Raw genomic sequence first — 23039 nt, 5'->3', positions numbered from 1 at the left:
CTTTACAGATTATATTAACAAAAATCGTAACCTTAATAACCTATCTTTGGCACTATTCATTGACTTGTCTAAAGCATTCGACATGGTCAATCATCAGATTCTCCTCAACATACTAGAATCACTATCATTTGATGCACCTTCTATAAAATGGTTCCAGTCCTACCTAGATAAAAGACAACAGGCAGTTATTTGGCATAAGACTTTTTCTACCCTCCAACCAGTTTGACTGGGTGTCCCTCAAGGGTCTATACTTGGGCTTCTCTTCTCAATATTTATTAATGACCTTCATCTAGCCATCCCCCAAACCACATGCATACAATATGCTGATGACTCGACACTTATGCTCAGCCAAATCCACATCTCAACTTCTCTCTCTTACCCAGAAAGTATTTAACACAGTTGAACAATGGTTTACACAACGTTGTCTTCTTTTGAACCCCCAAAAAAACTAAACTCCTACTCTTTAATCCAACCCACAAGTCCTCTCCACTTGATTTCTCAGTTATATCCACTAATGGCACCATCATATCACCTGACACATCTACCAAACTACTGGGAATCACCACTGATAACAACTTGAACTTTGACATCCATATCAACAGTACAATAAAAACTGTCAACAAAAAACTTGGCTACCTCTATAGAATTAAATCATACCTTTCTCCCACAGCTAGAACAACTATAGCCCTTACTCATCTAATCTCTACCCTCCTTTATGCCTCACCTATTTTTACTAACCTTTCAAAAAATAACCTCAGCAAACTGGAAACTTCCTACAATAATATTGCTAGATTTGCAACAGGTAACCCTTGCAGAACCCACCACTGCTTAAATATAAAACAGCTGGGATGGCTTGAACTACAAAACTTGATTAAATTCCATCAACTAACCATCGCCCATAAAACTCTTTATAAACCTTCCTGCACTCCTAGTCAATCTACCCTCATCACTCCATACACAAATCTGAAATCACTGCATTCTTCTCACAAAAATCTTATACATTTCTAAACCTAACAACAAAGCTGACGAATCTCTCTTCTCCAATGCTGTTGGAAAACCTGGAATCTTCTCCCCAGTGACCTCTCCCTCTGTTCCCTCTCTATCACTCTTCAAAAATAGACTAAAACCCTTCTTTAGAACACACTGGTGTTATGCCCCTGTACTAAACCCGACTAGGCAACTATCTATCTAACTGAACTAAACTCTGCCTAGCCCTTACTACTCAGAAATTAGTACATATTTTATCTCTATAAATTCTATTTTCCTCCCAAACTTCACTATGAAGAATCTCCCTTTACATTTCCTACTGAGACATATACTTGTTTTTCTTCCTTTTACATTATGTATATACTTATTCTGCCTCCCCTCTAGACCTTAGTCTTTCTATTTATAAATGACTTATAACTGCATACTGTATAGTAGAAGCATTCTGGCACTACAAGATTTTTTGTTTATCCTCACAGAACAATACGTTTAACCTGCAATATTGTTTTTCTTTTTATATATAATTAATTCTGCTATTTAGTTATCTTTCCTATTATTTTTTTGTGTTTATGTACCTCAAATCTGCTAGTTTAATATGAAAATTTTCATTTAGTCTTATTTTGTATATTGATTACTAAGCTTTTCATTTATCTGTATTGGAGCTTATCTCCTCGGGCCTCTACTGAAAATGGACATGTATCCAGTTAGATTAGCCCGGTCAACAAATGTAAAATAAAATAAATAAAAAGTCTGTTAGAAAATCTTATCAGCTCTGTTTCCTTTTACCCTAGGTCTTTGGGTTTAGCTGTGTCCAAGCAGACTGTTTCTTGTTGAAACTCTAAACCTATCCCTTTTTGTTATTTCTTTCATGGTAAGAGCCTTCCTTTTTCTAAGGCTCATTCTACTAGAGCTGTGGCCTCTGCTTTTTTCAAGAGTTTGGACACTAACTCTATTCTTGAGGCAGCTATCTGGACTTTTGTGCATACTTTTGTGAAGCACTACAAGTTGGATGGAATTTCCAGTGCTAGAGCTGGTTTTGCTAGGGCCATCCTTCATGGCTTGCTAGAGAGCTCTGCTGGTCCTTCCTCCTACCTTTTCTTCCTGATCTTTGGCACTATCCCTGTTGTAATGAATACTGCAACAGTGAATAGAAGGACATAATACAGTTGTGTAAAATTTTACCATAATGGTAGATGTCCTTCTTTTCACTGTTGCAGGGTTCACTCCCTTCATCTGCCCCCGATCCTTTTCTCTTCTGGATGTACTGTTTACCTCTTTTCTGCTTGGACTGATATTCCTACTGGTGCTCTCAGTTCTGCAGATGGTACGTCTGGATGTCATCTTTATGCCTTGTGTTATGCAAGGAACATACGTGTGATGTACGGCATACCTTAAAGCAACCTAAAGGCTTTGGTATACTGGCCGGATGTCTGGATAACCTTGGCAGATTATCCCTATTGTAATGACTACTGCAACAGTGAGGAGAAGACCTTTACAGACAGCATCACAGTGATGTGGTATATCAGTAAGCAAGGGGGGACATGGTCTTACCTTCTTTGCAGGCTTCCCCTTCAGGTGTGGGATCTAGCTGTCCACTACTGTGTGACTCTTCAGGCTGTCTACATTCCTTCACAGCAAAATATAGGGGCAGACTCTTTGAGCAGATCCAGTACACAATCTCACAAATGGATGCTTCAAAGAGATGTGTTTCTGGATATGGTCTGTTTTTGGGGTAATTCACAGGTAGATCTTTTTGCCTCACCTTTCAACAGACAACTTCCTCCTTTTTGTGCCAGAGTCTCAAGTCCTCTGGCTTGGAAGGTGAACACCGTCTCCTTTCCATGAAAGGGGATGTTTCTGTACACCTTCCCTTCCGTTCTGATTCCGAGAGTCCTGCTCAAGATCAAGCAAGACTTGCACAGAATCTTGCTAGTGATTCCCTTTTGGGCCAGACAGCATTGGCTCCCCCTTCTTCTTCACCTAGCCAGAGGCAATCACCACAATTTACCTCACAAGGTGGACATACTCGCACAAGACAAGTGGTCTGTGATCCATCCTCACTTGTAGACTCTTCAACTGATACTGTGAGTGATGAGATTTTGATCCCTTTTAAGCATCTTTTTTTGGGAATGTGCTTAGGTTTCTGCAGGATAATGGGAAACCCATTTCCAGGAAGTCAGATTTGTCCAAATGGAAGATATTTTCTGTTTGGTGCCTTTCTTGTAACTAGGATCCATTTTCTATGGGGGTCCCTCTGGATCTCTCTTATTTGTGTGAATTGCTCCATGCTGGGTTAGCATATGCTTTATGTAAGGCTCACCTTTCAGCTACTTCTGCTTGTCTGACATTGACTCCTCCTCCTGTTGCCTCTAGATTTGAGGTCAAGAATTCCTTGAACGTATCATTCATATCAAGCCTCCCAGGAGGACTATTCCATCTTCCTAAGACCTTAATTTTGTACTTGAGAAATTGACATAGGCACCTTTTGAGCCTGTAGCTTCATCTTCCTTGTAGCATTGTGTTTGGAAGACTGTTCTTCTTTTGGCCCTTACTTCAGTTAAGAGAGTCTCTGATCTCCAGGCTCTTATGGCTTTTCCTCATATCTTGTTTTTTCATGGGGAAAGGGTGTCTCTTCACACTAATCCTTTTATTCCTAAGGTGGTTAATGAATTGTCTCTTAATCAATCTCTTAAGTTGCCTCCCTTTTTTCCTTCTGCACAGACTGCTAATGAGAAGGTTCTTCACACTTTGAATTTACATAGACAGTTCACACACTGTTTGGATAAAGCTAATGCTCTTTACAAATGTGAACAACGCTTTGGTTTCCTTTCATCCCAGGCTACCAGGATTGGCTGTTTCTAAGCAAACTATATCCTCCTGGAGCTCTAATGCCATTTGTTTTTGTTGTTCATTTAATGGTAAATGTGTTTCTTACTTAGTTAAGTTATTCTAGTAGAGCTCTTGCTTTCTCTGGTGCTTTTTTTTTTAAAGGAATGGACACGAATTCCATCCTTGAGGCTGCTACTTGGACTTCAGTAAGCATTACAAGTTGGATGTTGTTTCCAGAGCAAGAGCTGGCTTTGTCAGAACTGCCCTGCATGGGTTTCCTAGAGGGTTCCTCTATGCCTTCCTCCTCCTAAGTTTCTTCTTGACCTTTTGTACTCTCCCTTATGTAAAGTACACTGCAACAGTGGTATGGAAGGACATAGTACACTTGTGTAAAATTATACCATAGCAGCAGATGTCATTCTGTTCATATTTGCTGTCTCCCTCCTCCCAGTTATGTTCTGCCTTATTCTGTCTTCCTGGACTAGAATTATTTTCTTTTTTCTCCTTCTGGATGCACATGCTTCTACTAGCTCCTAGTAATATCTGCTCCTTCTGGTGCTTTTCAGTTCTGAGGTATGTACATCCATACGTCTCCTTTATGCCCTACTCATGAGTGGGGAGCATGTGTGTGACATACGGTGTCTATATTTTCCTAAGGCTTTGGTGTACTAGCCGGGCGTTGGGTTGCCTTTGGCTGGGAATCCCTTATGTTATGAATACTCAAACAGTGAAGAGAAGGACATCAACATTTATGGTAAGATTTTACACAACTGTACTTTCTTCCTGATAGTCCAGCTGAGTTAGGAGGATCTGTCACATTTTTCACAGATTTGCGCTTTCCTTATCCAGACAAAATATCATTAGCATAACCTCACTCAACCTCAGACTTGCAGCATGGATGCTTTCATCTTGATTTCTTTAGGGTGCAGCACTTAAAACAGATTTGCAAGTTATGCCAGGAAATGTAAGATGAGAAGATTGTACGAGTCCAAATGGAAAGAGTTCTGGTATGATTGAGTTCTAGAGATACTCTACACCTAAGGATTAGAAGTCAACAGTTTTTGAGAATCTAACAGATCTTTTCTTCAGTTGATTACCCAGTGCTTCGCTCATAGTTTATGACCCTGGTTTAATTGTTGTAAGGGCTAGTCAGTGTTACAGCGACCTTTTTTAAAGGAGATAACTACAGAAGCAGCCGGCTTCCTTTGAAAATATTGAAGGTAGTAATTTAGAATGCCCATAATTATAAAAAAAATCTTGGATGGGAAATGCACTTTAAATTGTCTAGTTTCAAAACCTTTACTATTCAGAATTCTCATCTTCCAACTTAAGATGGAATCCTTGTGTGGTAGACCCCCACTTTGAAGCACAATGCTCGGCCTAGTTATATAGCCATTCAGTGCTGAAATGAGTGCATTTAATCTGAACCAAGTAGTTGCTACAAAGAAATTGTGTTCGCTGTTATGAATGAAGTGTTGTAGGTGTTTGCAGTTCAGGAGCAGCAGTGATGAATTTTTTGCAGATAAGGATGGGAAAGAGCATTTCTGTTCAGGAGGAGATGAGAAAGATAGCTAACTATTTTGTTGTGGCCAGAATACTATATATCAGTTTGAGAAGTCTATTGTAATTGATTTTGCTTTTTCAGTCACATTTTCACCTTCGTTATTTAATATAAACCGAAAATTGAAGGACACAGAAAACATGCAATGTCAGAACTAATACTGAGTGGTACAAGGTTTTCAACAAAGTCAGATCTCATTGAGTGACTCTAAGGATGTTGAACACAAGCTCACTGGGGTGAGGAAACTTGAGAGGAGTAATAACGTGTATTTGATGTGTACAAACTGAAGGCTTTTTTAAACAAGGTGTGCACCGAGTTTCTTTCAATAATATGAAGCTTTCAAGTGAAATAGCAGTAAATGGGACATATGAATTAATTGTTCTGAAAAGAAAAAAAAACTCATTTATTGGTCACTATATTTTACAGTCTTATTATTTTACAACTATTAGATATGTTTTCTATTAAGTAATTATTACGTTGGTAAAGGATTATTATTAGGACCTTATATTTTTCTTTTGCTGTTTGTGTAAGGTGTAACTTCTGTTTGTTTCTTACAGAATGAAATGATTCCAAAGGGGATTATTGCACTGAAAGCAGACAATGGACACTTCTGGAGTGTTGTTGATTGTTTTGGCAGAAAAAATATTGAAGCAGCGATGTCCAGCCCTGACTCCAACTGCCAGTTTTTGGTGCTACCAGCATCAAATGGAAAGGTTTATATTAAGACTCCTCAGAACAAGTACCTTAGCCGTATTCACTGTGGTGGCATTGACTACATACAGCCAGCTAAAGATAAACCAGATGTTTTCTGCGAGTTCCTGCTGCATAGCCAGGATGGTAAGATGGTTTTCATGGCCGACAATGGCAAATATTTAAGTCGCATTCACCGAGGTGGCACAGATAATATTGAAGCTGCGAAAGGACAAATCGATGTGTTCTGCCTGTTTGACGTAGTTGAATTTCAGGTATTTCCTCCATTATTTCTAGTTATTTGTTGTTTTAATTGATTGTGTGCATGGATTATACTAACCACTGACAGGAGAGGTATGAGCTTTGTAAGAATAAATGAATGCATAAACAAATAAATTAATGAATGAATAAATTAAGATGACACAAATCAAGCCTCTTTTCTACATATTTAGATTTTGTGCTGTGGACCTTGACTGTGTGCAGCAGCGCTTGTAATTTACTCTCTTGTTGTCTTGTCAAATGTGCCCCCAAATTAAAAAGGAGAAATGGATTTTATAAAGTAGAATGGAAAGATTGATCTGAAGTAGTTAACTTCATTTGTCCATCAATCTATGGGTTATCGGATCCATATCGTATCCGAGCCGGCAGCTTCCAACAGCTAAGATCCGAGCTCCAAGCTTCTCCTCCTTACCCATAATCCCTTGCTATCCTTTCCTGACCTCAGATCTAGTTTGCCGTGGTTCTCTCAGCAGCTTGATCAAGCTTCCAGGCGTGGTGGTTGTCGAATTTGTGAGAAAAAAATCTCCTTTTCTTAGCTTTAAACAGATTTTTGTGTGTGTGAGATTTAGCATAGTTCCCCAGTAGCATTAACGTTTTCTCTACCTGGTGTTTAGTTATCTTTTTAGTGTTATTCCCTCCCCCTCGTGTGCGCGTTAGGGTGTGTGGTTTTGGGGCCTAGCTGGTGTGTTGTTTTTTTGTAGATATGGCAGAGACACCCAAAACATTCTTTTCAAAGTGTACCGAGTGTGGCCATAAGCTGTCACAAGCGGATGGCCGCACTCGGTGCGTTTTATGCCTTGGGGTTGAACATCTTGCCACCAGCTGCACTATTTGTGCAGCGTTCAACCCCAGGGCCCTCAAGGACCGGAGGTCGAAGCTGATTCTGGCGGGACTTCTGCCTCCGGACCCGGCTTCGTCCTCCAGTTCCTCAGCGGCACCTGCCGTGGCTGCGGCAGCACCACCTGCTATTCCCCTTCCCCTGGCCGGGACTCAACCTCCCACCTTGGGCCAGGAGGAGAGGAAAACTAGAAAGGAGAAACACCGAGAAAAGCACCACAAGCGGCGGGCCAAAGCATCTGCATCGGCCCCGCCAGCCAAACGGGTTTCTCCTCCCACGGCCTCCGAGTCTTCTCCTTCCCGGCTCCGTTCACCCCGCTTTTCGTCGGGGCTGGAGGAGGAGGAGACCTGGTCGCTTTCGAGGTCATCGAGGCGGCACTCCCGGCCCGCCTCGGTGGCCTCATCAAGGTCTACCCGGAGTTTGTCCGATGCAGACTTGGACCGGATGATGCATAGGTTCCTCCAGGCCCAGCTGCAGATGGGATTGCTCCTGCCCCCCCCTCCTGGGGGGAGCTCGACCCCATTTTTCTCCCCGATTGCTCCTTCTCCGACCCATTATCGGGGTTCGGAGCCTTCGGAGCTGGGTAGTGTTGGAGCCGGGGGACTGTTGGCAGTATCGGGTACTTCGGCGCCTATGGCACCTTCGAACCTGTCGGGTCCCTTTTCTTGGAATCTGTGCTCTATGAGCCGAGAGCTGAGCTTCAGATCTGGAGGTGTCAGTATGGCTTCGGCTCTGTCTCGGTCGGATCATACTGGCCCTTCGGATCTGACCGCGTCGGCGCCGGCTCCGAACCGCACGTCGGATCCGAGGGAGGGTCTGCACTCGGATCCTAGGGAGAGCAGCTCTCCTTCGGCGTTCGATGTAGTGGAGAGGGTTTTGTCGAGGGATTCCTGGCCCCCGGCTTCAGCTACGGCTCCACCCTGCACTCCCTCTCAGACGGGTCTGCATTCCATCACCCGGCCCCAGGGACAGCCTGCACAGACGTCCCAGATAGTTCCCTTGCTGGAACAGGATGTGGTTGGTGAGGCCTCTTCAGACAGCCCCCCCTGAGGAGATCCCTCACAAATGCAAGTGCAAGAGGAGGCACTTGGACTTCCCTGAGTCCTTGACAGAGGACACAGACTTGGAGGAAGGGGAAGGTTCCCCAAGGTCACCTCCCGAAGAAGTCTCCTTCGGAAACATCATGGAGATGCTTCGGATCAGAGGGGAGTGGTCTGCCCCAAAACCTTCCTCTGACGAGTCTGTGTTTCTGGAGCCATTTGAAGCCGGCCCGTCTACCTCTTGGGTGTTCTGTCCCGCCGATCCCCTGGTAGACCTGATTACTACCAGGGCATGGAAGGAACCGGACACTGTGGAGCCCATTCCAAAGAGGCCAGACAAAATTCTCAGCCCCCCTTTGGACAAGTTATGTTGGAGCAAGGGAGACCCGGTAGATGCCATGTTGGTGGCAGCTGCCACCAAAAGGGAACTGGCCCAGGAGAGTTCCTCGGTCCATCCTGCAGACAAGGAGTCTCGGACGATGGACTGTCTGGGGAAGCGTGTGTTCGCTTCAGCCATCTTTTCAGTGAGGTCGCTGAATTATATGGCACACGTGATACGGCTCCAGCAGGATCTTATCAAAGAATACGCTGGGTCGCCCACAGAGTCCATGTCGGCGGAGGACAAGAAAGTGTACCCGAATGACTACTCTCAAATGTATCTCCAATACATCTATGCGGTTACTATCCCATGCCACGGAAGGAGCCGCTAGAGCTAGCGGAGCGGGCGTCGTTCTACGGCGACAGGCGTGGCTCCGTCATTGCAATTTTGCGGAACCCTTTAAGGCGTCGTTCGCAAATGCCCCATTTGATGGTTCTGCCCTTTTTGGCAAGACCGTACGTGACACACTGGTCCAGAGCGAGAAAGACGGGAAGATGTCTGCAGTCGGAGTCCGCTTCTCTGCTCCCCAGAGGTCCTTCTCCAGGAACCAGAAGGGAGAGAAGAAGTGGTTCCGGAAGTCTCAACAGTCCTGTTTCGCTCCGGATCCCTCGTCCTACAGAGGCAGAGGAGGACATGGTGGATGCCGCCCTAGAGGTAGAGGGGGCCCGAAGAAATTTGGGTCCAGAGAACCTTTCTCTGATCGGCCCACGCAGCAACCCTGAAGGGTACCCGACTGCTCCACTCTGGAGACAGTCGGGGGGCGTTTCTCGAGGCACCTGGCAGCTTGGGAGTCCATTACAACAGATTGCTGGGTGCTTCAGATCATATCCAGAGGCCACAAGATCCCACAGTCCGGATCAGGCTTTTACTCCAGGTTCTTCTTGGTGCCAGAAAAGAATGGGGACCCAAGATCAATCCTCAACCTGTCCTTCCTAAATCTGTCAGTAGCCAAAGAAAAGTTCTGGATGGTCACCCTTCAATCCTTTCTTCCCTTTCTGCAGGAGAATGACTGGATGTGCTCCATAGACCTCAAGGATGCGTACTACCACATTTTGATGGACAGACGATCCAGGAAGTTTCTCCGCTTCTGGCTGGGAGCCGGTCATTACCAATTCAGGGTCCTTCCCTTTGGTCACACCACAGCCCCCAGGGTGTTCACCAAAGTGTTAACTGTTGTAGCGGCCCACATGAGACTCCAGGGAATTCAGGTCTTTCCGTAACTGGATGACTAGCTCCTGACCGCCCCCACCAGGCATCTACTATGCACTGCCAGGGATTACTTTCTCCATCTACCTCCCCCGCTGGGGATCATGATCAACATCGGGAAATCTTCCCTTCTTCCACCTCAAATCCTAGATTTCATCGGAGCCAGATTGAACACAAACCAGCTTCTAGCCTTCTTGACTCCGGACCGGCTATGAACTCTGAAACTCCATGTACTGGCCCTTCTACAATCCCCAGTTCTCCCTGCGGAATTGGTCCTGAGGGCTCTAGACTCTATGGTGGTAACCATCAACCTACTACCCATCGCGTGCTTAAACATGAGAGTTCTTCAATGGACTTTGCAAGTCCAGTGGTCCTTCCTGCGACATCCCCTGAGCTTCCCCGTTCCTCTCAGCAGGGTGTGCAGGAAAGCCCTCTTATGGTGGCTCCAGTCCCCGAACCTCCAGAAGGGGCGCCCCTTCTCTGTGTCCCCTCCTCTAGCCACGGTGACCATGGATGCCTCTCGCCTCGGGTGGGTTGGGGGGGCACTGCTTGGGCAGGACCGTCCAAGGCACGTGGAACCATTCGGAGACCTCATTGCATATCAATGTCCTAGAGATGAGAGCAGTGCTTTTGGCTTTGCAAGCACTTCAGAGCTTCTTCCCTTGGGGACAATTGCGATCCAGACAGACAACATGTCGGTCGTCTGGTATATCAACAAACAAGGGGGAACCAGGTCCTATCCACTTTGTCAGGAGGCCATGAGAGTGTGGGAATGGGCGATGTCCACCAACCGCTTTCTCATAGCAACGCACATTCCGGGACGGTCCAACATCTTGGCAGACAGACTGAGTCAAACCATCCTCTCAGCGTACGAATGGTCTCTGAACCCCAAAGTAGCGAAGCAAATCTTCTCCAAATGGGGTCAACCTCGTTGCGATCTTTTCGCCTCTCCTTCAAACGCAAAGTGCAGCGACTACTTTGCTCTAATTCCCCCACCCGGGGAATCTCCCAGAGACGCTCTGGTGCATGTTTGGCCACCCAATCTACTTTATGCTTACCCTCTTCTGCCTCTGATGCTAAAGTTTTTACAGAAAGCCAGACTGTTGGGGAGCAGAATAATCCTCATTGCCCCATTCTGGCCTCATCAAGCTTGGTTCCCATATCTATGGTCTCATCTAGTGAATCCCCCATGGATTCTATATTCCATCCCGGATCTGATCTCACCCATCAGGCCTGTCAACCCCGATTCTGGACAACCTCAAGCTCACAGCTTGGTTGATCCAGTTCCAGTGATAGCTAGGACACCCTGTATCTCGTCCCCTGTCAAGGCTATTCTAGTAGGTGCTCACAAGCCATCTACTAGAAGAATTTCTAATAGCAAATGGAAGCGTTTTTCTATTTGGGCGGAGCATCAGAACTTCGATCCCTTTATAGCTTGCCAGCAGTACTAGATTTTCTGTCAGGATTATTCGACCAAGGTGCTAGTTCTTCTATGGTCAAAGTCCAGTTGGCTGCAATCTCTCATCATGTTGGCAGTGATCTCGGCCCTTTGACTTCGTCCAAATTATGTAAGACCTTCCTAAAAGGCACTTTCCTACTAAGACCTCCGGTTAAAGATGCAGTCCCTCCTTGGGCTTTAACTCTTGTACTTCAGTCTCTAACAGCTCCTCCCTTTGAGCCTGCAACTTTGGTCGATCTGAAATACTTTTCTTGGAAGACAGTTTTTCTTGTTGCCATAACTTCGGCCAGAAGGGTCTCGGAGCTTCAAGCCCTTTGCACCAAGCCACCGTATTTGATTTTTCACAAAGATAGAGTCTCACTCAGGACCAACCCCTCTTTTCTGCCCAGAATTGCTTCGGAGTCTAATATCAACCAATCTATTAATTTACCAGTCTTCTTTTCAAATTATCAGAACAAAGGTGAATACAAGTTGCACTCTCTAGACGTACATAGGCAACTAAGATTCTATTTGCACAGGACAGCTGATCACAGGAAATCAGACCAGCTTTTTGTATCCTTTGCTAAATCCTCTTTGGGAAAACCTGTATCAAAAGTCACATTGTCCAGATGGATTTCCCTATGTATTCTTTTGGCATATGAGAGTTCTGGCCGGCCTGCACCTCAAGAAGTTCATGCCCATTTTACTCGGTCGATTTCTACCTCTACTGCTTTTCGATCTAGGGTGTCATTGGATGACATTTGTTCAGCAGCCACTTGGGCTTCATCTCATACATTTATAAACCATTACAAGTTGGATATGGTTTCCAGAGGGAGAGCATCCTTTGGCTCTGCAGTGCTCCAGAACATCCTTCCATGAGGACCTCCCAAGAATCAGGTAGCTGGGGACTCTGTCCCATAGGTTGATGGACAAATGAAATTAACTACTTCAGATTAAGAAGTTATGTACTCACCATAACGTTCTATCTGAGTAGGTAAAATTCATTTGTCAGCAACCGTCCCTCCCTCCATCCCCCTAACCTATGTGGATGTTCAAAGGACTCCTGCTTTCATGGCAGATTGTCTCTAGGTTAGAGTATGGAGGTGGTTCTTAGTATCGTATGGTTTATGGATAAGCAAACTCGATCTGAGGTCAGGAAGGGATAGCAGGGGATTATGGGTAAGGGGAGGAGCTTGGAGCTCGGATCTTAGCTGTTGGAAGCTGCCGGCTCGGATCCGATAACCCATAGGTTGCTGACAAATGAAGTTTACCTACTCAGATGGAACATTATGGTGAGTACATAACAACTTATTTTCTGAGTATGAAGTGTCATCAGATCGTCTGAACTATTTTTGGTTTTGACATCAAGATAGCAGTACATACTGTTTGCTTTCAGAAACTACCACAGAAAGTGCAAACACAAGGATCTGCTGTTCTTCGTGTTTCACTGTTGCAGTCATCACACTTGGGTTATCTGGCTGTAGGTAGCCCTCAGTCGGCCCAAATACCAGAGTCTTGGGATTTCTGCATCGGATGCTGTTGCCTCTTCCATGACATCCGGTCCTTAGGGGTATAAAACATGCAGCTGACGCCCTTACATCAGTCTTTCTTGCCGTGGAGGAGCCTGAAGCAGAAGCAGTTCACAAGTGCCGGTCGGCCACTACCTGAAATTTTTGTTTTTTTGAGTTTCAAACCTGAAGTCTTCTAAAGCTAAGTACCACATTGGGGATCCTTTTTCATGCACTAAACGATGTCAGAAAAAGTTTACAATTGTCTTGCCTGTGGAAAGCAAATTCCTCACAGAGATTGTCATTCTTATGCATCACTTGTTTAGGCTCAGACCACGACGTCCCTCGCTGTCTGTTTTGTGCCTTGTTTAACACCCGAACCATTCGTCGGGCTATCTTTGTCGCTAAATTCTTTTGCTCTCATTCTCTGTATTCCGAAATGGCTTTGATAAGCCATCCGACTAACGATCTTCCGAAAAAATGTAAGGATAAAGATAGACCGCATAGGTCCAAAACTGCCGACATCACTTCCGTTAAGCTTGTCGCCAGTCTGCCGGTACTCAGTGAGGTGCCTTCGCAGCCCCTGATACCTGCTTCTACAGATTTGCAGGCCTCTACTGAGACCCATTCAGAGTCCGGTATGCCGCGAGATGCTTCCTCGACTATGGAACTTGCGGATGTCTCCACCTTGGATGGGTCCGGAACCCCTGTGCAGGCACCAACTTCTGAGGGTGTATTCTGACCTACCGATGTTAGTATTAAACCGACAACTTCATTTTTAGCTAAAACTACTGAGTTTCTCAGACCCAGCGTTCGAATTATGACCAAAACGCTTGCTCAGGCTCCCATGCCACAAAAACAAATGCTTAGAATGGCTGAAGACCTTATTACTAAGTAGGGGAAGCCAGCCTTCCCCTGCTAAAAGACAAAGAATTGAATTTCCTTCTGATTCTACAGACCAGTAGTTGAATGACTCTGACCCTTCTGATTACCAGGACATACCCTTATCTACTTATGAGGATTCAGATGCAGAAGACTCTGTTCCCTCTTCCTTCCCTCCAGAGGATTTTTCTTTTGGTGAAACCTGGCATACTTTAAGAGAACATTTCCGCTGGGAATGCCAGGACTGTCCTCAGTCCAAAAAGAGACTCAGAGAAGTTTTAGATTTGCCTCAGCACAGACCTTTAGTTATACCCCCTGTCCTGGATATTGTAGATGATGTCTTCATGGAATCCAGTCTTACTCCTGACACTTTACCACCAGCCCTTAGAAAACCTGACTGGTACTACAGAGTACCTGACCCTCATAAATTTCTCTTTAAGAATCCCAATGCGGATCCAGAGTCCATTTCCCAGGGACCTAAAAGCATTAAGGCTAGTACAGCCAAAAACCCTACCCCTTCAGATAGGGATTCTAGAGCTTTAGACAGATGGGGTAAGAAGGTATATACCTCTGCAACTCTTGCCATCAAGGCTTTGAATTGTCAATTTCACATGTTGAAGTGCCAGCAACATATTATGGAACTAATTAAACAGAAAATGGTGTTACTTCCAGATTGTGCAGAAAATAAAACTTTACAAAAATTAATGCATTCTGCAAACCAAGTTGGTAAACATACTTTGCAGTGTGGGTTTGATGCCTTAGAAGCCTCTTGCAGGGCTGCTGTCACTGGGTCTGTACTGAGAAGGCATGATTGGCTGAAGGAACAAATCTATCCAGACGATGTCAAAGCAAAATTACTAGATGCTCCATTAAATCAGGATTGTTTGTTTGGCACAAAAGCAGAAGTTCTTAAAAAGATGGAGGAAAAAGCTAAATCTATGCAAACTGTGAAAGATTTCTTACAGGTGCAGCCACCTAGATTCAGTAGGCATTGGCCTTCTAAAAACTGGTCCTTCCCAGTCCCTCCCAGGCCTTCTCAGTTCAAACCCCTGGGAAACAGACCACCAAGACTACAGTCTCAGGGTATGCAGAGATCTAAACAATGGAGTGCTCCCCAACTCAAAAACAGGGAGTTCATAGGTTCATAGGTTTATACTAGGCTATCTGCCCTAAGGCATTTATAAGCCTAGCCCAAATTTTTGTGGCTTACGCCACCCCTTATATGAAAAAATACTGTGCCCATTAGTTTGTTGTGCCTCTGTCCAGCAGTGACACAGAGATGATTCCTGGGGTAAACCTACGATCTCCCATCCACAGGTCTAGATTTCTCTTGAACCGAGTCAGCGAGGTGCTCTGCCTCACATGGACCGGGATTTTATTCCACAGCATAGGGAGTCTCTGAGTGATAAATCTATCCCTCCAGCACGTCCTATTTATATCCGTGCTAAGGTTTAAGTCGCTTGCTCTAGTGGTTTTGGTGGATTTGGATTTTTGAGGTGGAGCATGTCCATTAATTCCGGGTTGGACATGGCCTTGTATGTCAGGCACATGTCACCTCTGAGCAGACGGTATGTGACTGAATAGAGCTGGAGTTTCTTCAATCTGGCAGCATATGACAGATTTTGGAGTCCTTTATCCTTTTGGTGAGGAACTTTTGGGGTCTCTCAATTGCTGCAGATGTCGGGTGAGATACATCCTAATGGGGCATTGTACTCGATCATTGGTCTGATAAGTGAAGAGTACAGGGAACAATAACCTCACTAGATCTGGATGTGAATCCCTTCATGATCAGGTGGGCAATGTAGAAGGTCTTTCTAACCACTTTAGCAATGTGAGTGTCAAAGAAAGGCCACTGTCAACCTGGGTCCCCAGGTCCCTGATAACCTCTTCTGTGCTTAGTGGATTGCCACCTATATGGTAGCTTGGGGTTACCTTGTTTTTCCCGAAGGGTATGACTATACATTTTTGGCGTCTAACTTCAGGCCATGGCTCTGGCACCAGGAAGCTGTTTCCGTGAGGTCCTTCTGAAGTATATCCGTGTCTGATGCACTTTCCACTATGGCCCAGTTTGCAGTCGCCTGCAAACTTTGTCAGCCAAAGTCCTCCTATGTTGGCCTGTACTTCTGAGAAGTAGATGCCAAACAATAGGGGCCAAGGACCGAGCCCTGTGGGACACCACTTGTGACCGACTTGGAGTCTGACACAGCGCCAGCAACTCTAACCCTGTGGGTTCTGTCCTTAAGCCAGTTTGCAACCCATCTTGTGACATATGGGTTTACATTTAAGCTGGTAAGTTTTTCTACAATACCCGAGTGGGGTATTGTGTCGAAAGCTTTGCAAGGTCAAGGTAGGCTGTATGGACTGCCTTTCCCTCATCAATGGCCTTGGTGACTGTTTCAAGAAGTCAAGTTCAAAAGGCATGATCTTCCCTTGACAAAGCCAAACTGGGTCGGGTCCAATGTCTGCAAGTCCCCTATATCTTTGTTTATGAGCTCCATTATGATCCTCTCCATAGCTTTGCAGACTAGACTTGTTAAGCTTATGGGGTAATTACCAGGGTCCGTGGGCGCCGCCTTTGTGGAGTGGGACAACAGTTGCCGTCGCCACTCCTTGGGCACGATCCTGTGGTAAGGCTGAGATTAAACAGCTGCCTTATGTGCAGGTTTAATTCCTCATTTAGCTTGTGTAGCACACAGGGGGACACCATCCGGTCCCATTGATGCTTTGTTTTAGCTTTAGAGAGCAGCTTTCACCTGCGCATTTGAGATGTCCGGGAGGCTACACTCGGCTGGGATAGTTATCTCTCCTTTAGGGGAGAGGGGTGAAGTTTGCACTGAACCTGTCTGCCAGTATGTTGGCAATGTCTGTGGGTTCAGTGATTTTTGTATCATTTTGGACTAATTCTGAGCATATCTGGGAGTTTCCACCCAGTGGTAAGCCACCCCCTTATGGAAAAAGTTCACAATGACTTTTCAATCATCCTTCCCAGCCATGCTCAAGCACTTGCATCCCTAGGAGGAAAACTTGCCCTTCATGCAAAAAACTGGATGCCCATTACTCAGGACCGATGGGTTTGAAACATTGTATCCCAGGGATACAGATTCTACTTCCACTCACTGCCAACCCCTAGCAAGTTGCCAGATCTTCCTCCAAACCAGTGGGCAGAGGCTCAAAAGCAAGTACTTTCCCTTCTCAATATCAGGGCTATTCAACCTGTTCCAGTAGAACAAAGGGGAGAGGGTTTCTACTCCAGACTGTTCCTGGTGCCCAGAAAACAGAGCTCATGGTGCCCTATCCTGGATCTGTCAGTTCTTAACACCTTCCTGGTGGTCCCAAAATTCAAAATGCTTACACTACAACAGCTTCTTCCTATGCTAGCCAAGGATGCCTGGCTATCACCCTAGACTTAAGCTTATCTGCACATCCCCATAAGGGAGTCTTGCAGGAAATATCTACATTTCAGGGCAGACTCTATGCACTGTCAGTTCTCTGCACTTCCCTTTGGCTTATCTACTGCACCCAGAGTACTCACAAAGTCCCTGGCTCCAGCAATTGCATACTTCAGGCAGAGAAATATTCAAATTTACCCATACTTGGAGGATTGCCTGTTTCAGGTGAATAGTCAGGAATTGTGGCTTCAGCACCTGGCATTTGTAAAAAGACTTCTAACCTCACTGGGGTACACCATCAACGAAAAGAAATCACAACTGGTGCCCAGTCAAAAAATTGTATTGCTGGGAGCAAGCTTGAACACAACTTCCCAGATGACATTCCTCACGCCAGAAAAGCAGGTCTGTTTGACAAACTACTTCAAACTAATGGCCACCAAAACCCAGCTATCTGCAAGGAAAATACTACAAGCCCTAGGGTTCATGGCCTCATGCATTCTGCTAATTCCATATGCAAGACTTCATATGAGGAATCTTCAGTGGTACTTAAAAAGTCTCTGTTGTCAACATTCTCAGGACCTGGAAACAATGATTCCTATCATACCTTGTCTAAGGGCAGAGGCATGCAACCACAACAAGGAACTTCCTTTCACTCAATCCCTCGCCGCCCAAACCCTGACTACAGACGCATCAGACTATGCATGGGGAGCTCACATAGCTGGCAGATGCATTCAAGGCAAATGGAGCCCGGAGAAATTCCCCTGCATATCATTAAAACAGAGATGTTAGCTGTACAAAATGCTCTGACAGCTTTCAAATACCTTATCCTTCCAGGACATCTCCTGATAAAGACAGACAACACCACAGTTATATGGTACATAAACAAGCAGGCTGTAACTCATTCCTACCCACTCTGCAGGTTAGCCATGGCCCTGTGGAACACAGCCTTGAGGAACCAAGTGCACTTACAAACTCAATTCCTGCCAGGCAAGCAAAATTCACTGGCAGATGACTTAAGTAGAAATCTACTGGACCCACATGAGTGGAAACTGGAACCCAATTCATTCAAACTTCTAATCCAGAGGTGGGGGACACTGGAGGTGGACCTCTTTGCCTCCCCCCAAAACCACCAATTGAGCAAATTTAGCACCAAGAACCCTCGCAGCAGAGCCTTGAAGATGGATGCCCTATCCTTTACATGGGAACACCTCTCAATTTATGCCTTTCCTCCTCTCAAAAGAACTACTTAAGATCAAACAGGACAGAGCAAGGACAATCCTTATTGCCCCATATTGGCCACGCCATCACTGGTACCCACTCCTATGCAGTCTGACAGCAATGCCACCCTGGCACCTACATCAGGCACCTTCCCCAGCAGGAGGGACAGCTTTTGCATCCACAGCTGCAAACCCTAAACCTTGCATCCTGGCTTATCTCCTGAATACACCACCAGCAACCCTCAGCAAACAGGTGCTGGACGTCATCCTTGAGGCCAGAAGGCCTAGTACTAGGAAATCCTATGCCAAAAAGTGGAAAAGATAATTGGTCTTGTAGTCAGTCTCAAGGAAAAGACACAGCCGTGTGCACCTTACCTCAAATCCTTGATTACCTAGCAGAGCTGCTCCACAGAGGCCTATCACAGCTCATTATACTATTGAGCCACCTCTCTTTTCTCACCCTCTAATCAAACAGTTCCTGAGAGGAGATAATAATTTAAGGCCCCCCTAGGAGAGCTCCCACACCAGCTTGGGACCTTAACATTGTACTGGAGAAGTTCACGCTGCCCCCTTTTGAACCTGCTGCTTCAGCAGAGTTAAAATTCATCTCTTGGAAAACAGCCTTACTTCTAGCCATTACTTCAGCAAGAAGTGTGTCTGAGTAACAGGCATTAATGGCTGTGGAACCCTTTATTAATTTCCATGCTGACAGGATTTCTGTCCGGACTAACCCATCATTTATGCCCAAGGTGGTATCCATTGTGGCTTTAAACCAATCCATCCATTTTCCAACCTTTTTCCCTAACCCTCCGAATAAAGGGAAAAGGATCCTGCACTCCTTGTATGTGCCCAGACAGCTCAGGTTCTACGTTGACAGGACTAAACTTTTCAGAAATTATGACCAGCTGCTAGTCAGCTTTGCTACAGGGGCAGAGGGCAAGGACATTTCAAAGCAAACCATTTCCAAATGGATAGCACACTGCAGGCATTTCTGCTACAAGCACCATGGAAAACCTACCACACAGGGGATCAGAACTCATTCCACTAGAGCTACCTCAACCTCTACAGCATTTCTCAGGGGATTCCCTACCAGGGACATCCTGGAAGCTGCAACCTGGAGTTCTGTACACACCTTCACTAAGCATTATCACTTACCTGTTTTTTTCTAAATCCAGAGCTGGATTTGCTACAGCAGTCTTACAAGGCCTGCTAGCCAGTCCTAACATTTCTTGACTGCCTCCACCCTTCCTCAGCTTTGGGAATCAACCCAAGTGTGATGACTGCAACAGTGAAGCACGAAGAACATAGTACAGTTGTGTACACTTACCATAAATGTAGATGTTCGAGTGTATTCACTGTTGCAGTCCTGGTTTCCCTCCCTCCAGCCCCCTGGCCTTCTCTATCCTTTCTACCAATCCTCTTTATGGCCATCTTTTATGGTAGGGTATTTACTTTTTACTGGAGGTGTTCCACACCACTTAATAGCTTCCTATTTTGGGGGCACCTGACATTTGGAGCAAGAAAAACTGATGTAATGGCGTCGGCTGCATGTTTTATACCCCTGACGACCTGACGTCATGGAAGAGGCGAAAGCATCCGATGCAGAAATCCCAAGACTCTGGTATTTGGGCCAACTGAAGGCTACCTGCATGCAGATAACCCAAGTGTGATGACTGCAACAGTGAATAAACTCAAACATCTACATTATGGTAAGTGTATGCAACTGTACATTTTGGATCGCAACACACAGCATTCCAAAAATATTAACAGTAAGATAAATAGTAATACAAGAGAGCAGCACCGGTGCATACATATAGAAGTATGCTGTACATACTGCAGACTGTAAACATGTCAGATATGAGTCAGGAAAAGTGTTAGCAAGTTCTAATTATACCACATGAAAACTTGTGCAAAATAAATATCTTTATGGACTAGTAAAGTGGATAACTACCAGGAAGTATGTGCAAGGAAAAGACCAGTATCCAGAATGACACATCAAGAAGTCCATGGATTAAGGAACATAACTGAGGTGTTGGGGGCCTTGTGGTACATCAGTAACTGATGGAGATGTCAACTGTCAAGGTAGATAGAACAAAGATTAAAACATTGTATCCGGTTAAGGGCTAACAGCACAAGAATCAGAAATCCTAAGTGTGATAGTAGTCTTTCAGGAACTAGTTAGAGTTGCATCTTACACTGATGCATTTGTCACACAGGCACAAGACAAATAGTGTTAGACATACCCATTTTAAGGAGTTAAACATTGCGACATCAAGAGGGCATGCTGGAAGGACAGGTATGCGTCTCAAAATTATGTCTTCTCTGAAACAGACTTCTAATCCATGCAAATGAAAGCTCATCCCTAACCCTATTCAAACGTAACTTGGAAAAGTGGATGGGAAATTACAAATTTACCCTTGGTTTGGCTCCTTTTTGGGTGGCACACTGGTGTAGCGGTTAACGTTGTCGCTTCACAGCAAGAGGTTCTCCAGTTTGAGTCTCGGCTAGGGTGTCACCTGTATGGAGTGTGCATGTCCTCCCTGTGTTCACATGTGCATCTGGAGCATTTATTCCTGAGCCTTTGCTGAAAATGGGCCCTGTCCCAGGCAGACTTTCGTGGTAAACAAATGTTAAATAAACAAATATTTCCCCAATGGACAGGGGTAACAAATGAACACCTGATGTGTACAAGCCTATATCATGAAATTTCTTTGGGTATTGACATGTGTCAGCAATATTTTAGTAAATTTTAAGTAAGCTTGGCTAAAGCTTAAAATGGCTCTTGTGCCGATAGCCTAATAGAGACACATGAGCCTATGAGACAGAGGATATTTAGTCTGTAATAAAGAAACTCATTGATAAAAGAATGAAATTCTAGATAGATGTTGCTAGACAGGAGCTGGTGCCTCTGTGAAAGATTAGCCGCTTGGGTGAGTCTTGTTTCTGCAGTCCTAAGTGTCTAAAGTCAGTGGAGCTTTGAAAGTCAAGGGGTACACTTAGAAATAAATTAGATGTTCTTTCTACAGGATGTTAGTACCTTTAGGAAGGACAGTGGATATTTGTGATAGTCATGTGTTTACAACCCAGAATGATGCAGCTGAATCTTCTGTAAATGAGCCGTGAGAATCTTAGATCAACATGTCAGATAGTTGGCCATGAGAAGATGTTGTATATCATATCCTATTTACAAATGATTAAGAAATACCAAGGAAAGAATATAGCTGCACTCTTACTTGGGTCCTTTTTCTGATGTCTACCTTTTTAGAATCCTAGAAATGTCTGGAAACTCTAAAAGAGTAAAGATAGGAGCTTGAGTCCATTTATGAGCAACAGAAAGACAATCCCTTGCAGAAGTATGCAGACATTTTATAATACTAGGGAACATACATAAACCTTGTGTTTAACAGACAGTATGCAATGAAGACTGAACTGGTCATGGCACAGATTATCAGCAAGGGTATTTTCTTGCATCCAGTACTTTGAAGCATCTTTGCTAGGTGAAAGACCCTTAGCATTTGTTAATGGCTGCTGAACAGATAGCAAAAGTTAATTACTGGGGAGAAAATCTAGACAGGATATTTTTGACAAATGTACCACTTTCACACTTAGACAAAGTGAGATTTGTCTTCCTGCTTCTTTCTTTGAACAGAGGGAAAACTGCAACAGAAATTCCTCTGTCATGAGAACTTGATGGTCCATTCTCCACTGAATTCTACCCTGTGAAGAAATCCAAGAAACAGGAAATTGTGACAGATTCTGGGCGATACTGGTACCAATCAAGTAGGTACCAAGAACAGTCCTCATGGAGATTTACTGGAGAAATACAAGTGCAGATGGAACAGAAGGCAGGTGGTTAGAAGTGAACCCTAGGGAGTGAGTCCCACAGAAGGCTTCATCACAGGAGACTGATAATGTAGAAACCTGTCTTCTAAGGATGACTGAAAGATGAAACTTTCTTGTGCTTTGCAGTAGATCATGACGTATTAAGATGGCAAAACCATGCACAATTTTTGTGAAAATTTTAAGGCCATTACAGATGTATGCACTTGAAGGAAACTATTTCAACCTCTTAGGTCATTCTGTTTGAAGGGAGTTTATATTTTTCCCCAAAATGGAGAACAACTGCATTAGTTTGTCTATTGACCTGTTTTCTGTTCCTCCCTGTCCTGTAGTATGGGGTCCAGTGGAGCCTCTGATGTTAATTGGGGATGCCAGACTCTAAAAGAAGAACTACATTCCTGCTCCAAGGCAGAAGTATCTGTATAAACTGAGGTAGACAGTAGACATAAATTCCAACCCATACTAAAGAATGTTCCTTTCTCTGACAGACCAGCAGGAGTACCACTGTTTGTCACATAAAACTTTAGGTTTCTATGAGCTTTCCTGAATTTCAAGCTTCTGGATATGAATTGTTTTCCTTTTATTCATAAATTGACGTTAAAATCCTTTAAATACCATCTTTGTACACAATAAGGGATTGTACACATGGGTTTGAACCCCTCATTCAGACTTGTAGGTGAGAAATCCTTCTGTAAAGTTTCTACAACTGCTTAGAAGTAGCTTCCTCTTTAAGTTGCAAAAGAGCAAAACTTAGCTAGATTCTATAAAAAATTAACAGAACTTATATTTACGAATATAAATGATACATGGATATTCAGTAACTTAGATCAGTTCATAATTATTGTGAGGAATGAGTCATAATTTTACAGCTTGTTAATATTTATCTCCCCTGTTTAAGTGTACTTTATGGCATTTATTGTCCAGTGATTTTTTTCTGTGTAAATGTTTCTCGTTCTTTG

At 44.4% G+C, this 23039-nt stretch overlaps 2 protein-coding genes across 5 annotated transcripts in view; one reads left to right on the top strand and one right to left on the bottom strand.

Moving 5' to 3' along the window:
• Positions 1-23039, top strand: part of LOC122791586 — a 761454-nt gene that overhangs the window by 425720 nt on the left and 312695 nt on the right. For all 4 annotated transcript variants that reach the window (XM_044059356.1, XM_044059355.1, XM_044059358.1 and 1 more), the window contains exon 3: positions 5932-6339. In XM_044059356.1, the coding sequence (XP_043915291.1) occupies positions 5932-6339 (408 nt within the window). The remainder of the gene's footprint in view (positions 1-5931; positions 6340-23039) is intronic.
• Positions 1-23039, bottom strand: part of LOC122791585 — a 1253805-nt gene that overhangs the window by 952623 nt on the left and 278143 nt on the right. The gene's annotated exons all lie outside the window — the stretch shown is intronic.

Source organism: Protopterus annectens, chromosome 17.part0 (assembly GCF_019279795.1).
Source record: "Protopterus annectens isolate FY-2018-M chromosome 17.part0, PAN1.0, whole genome shotgun sequence".
NCBI classification, from domain to species: domain Eukaryota; kingdom Metazoa; phylum Chordata; order Ceratodontiformes; family Protopteridae; genus Protopterus; species Protopterus annectens.
This window is presented reverse-complemented; position numbering and strand designations above follow the sequence as displayed.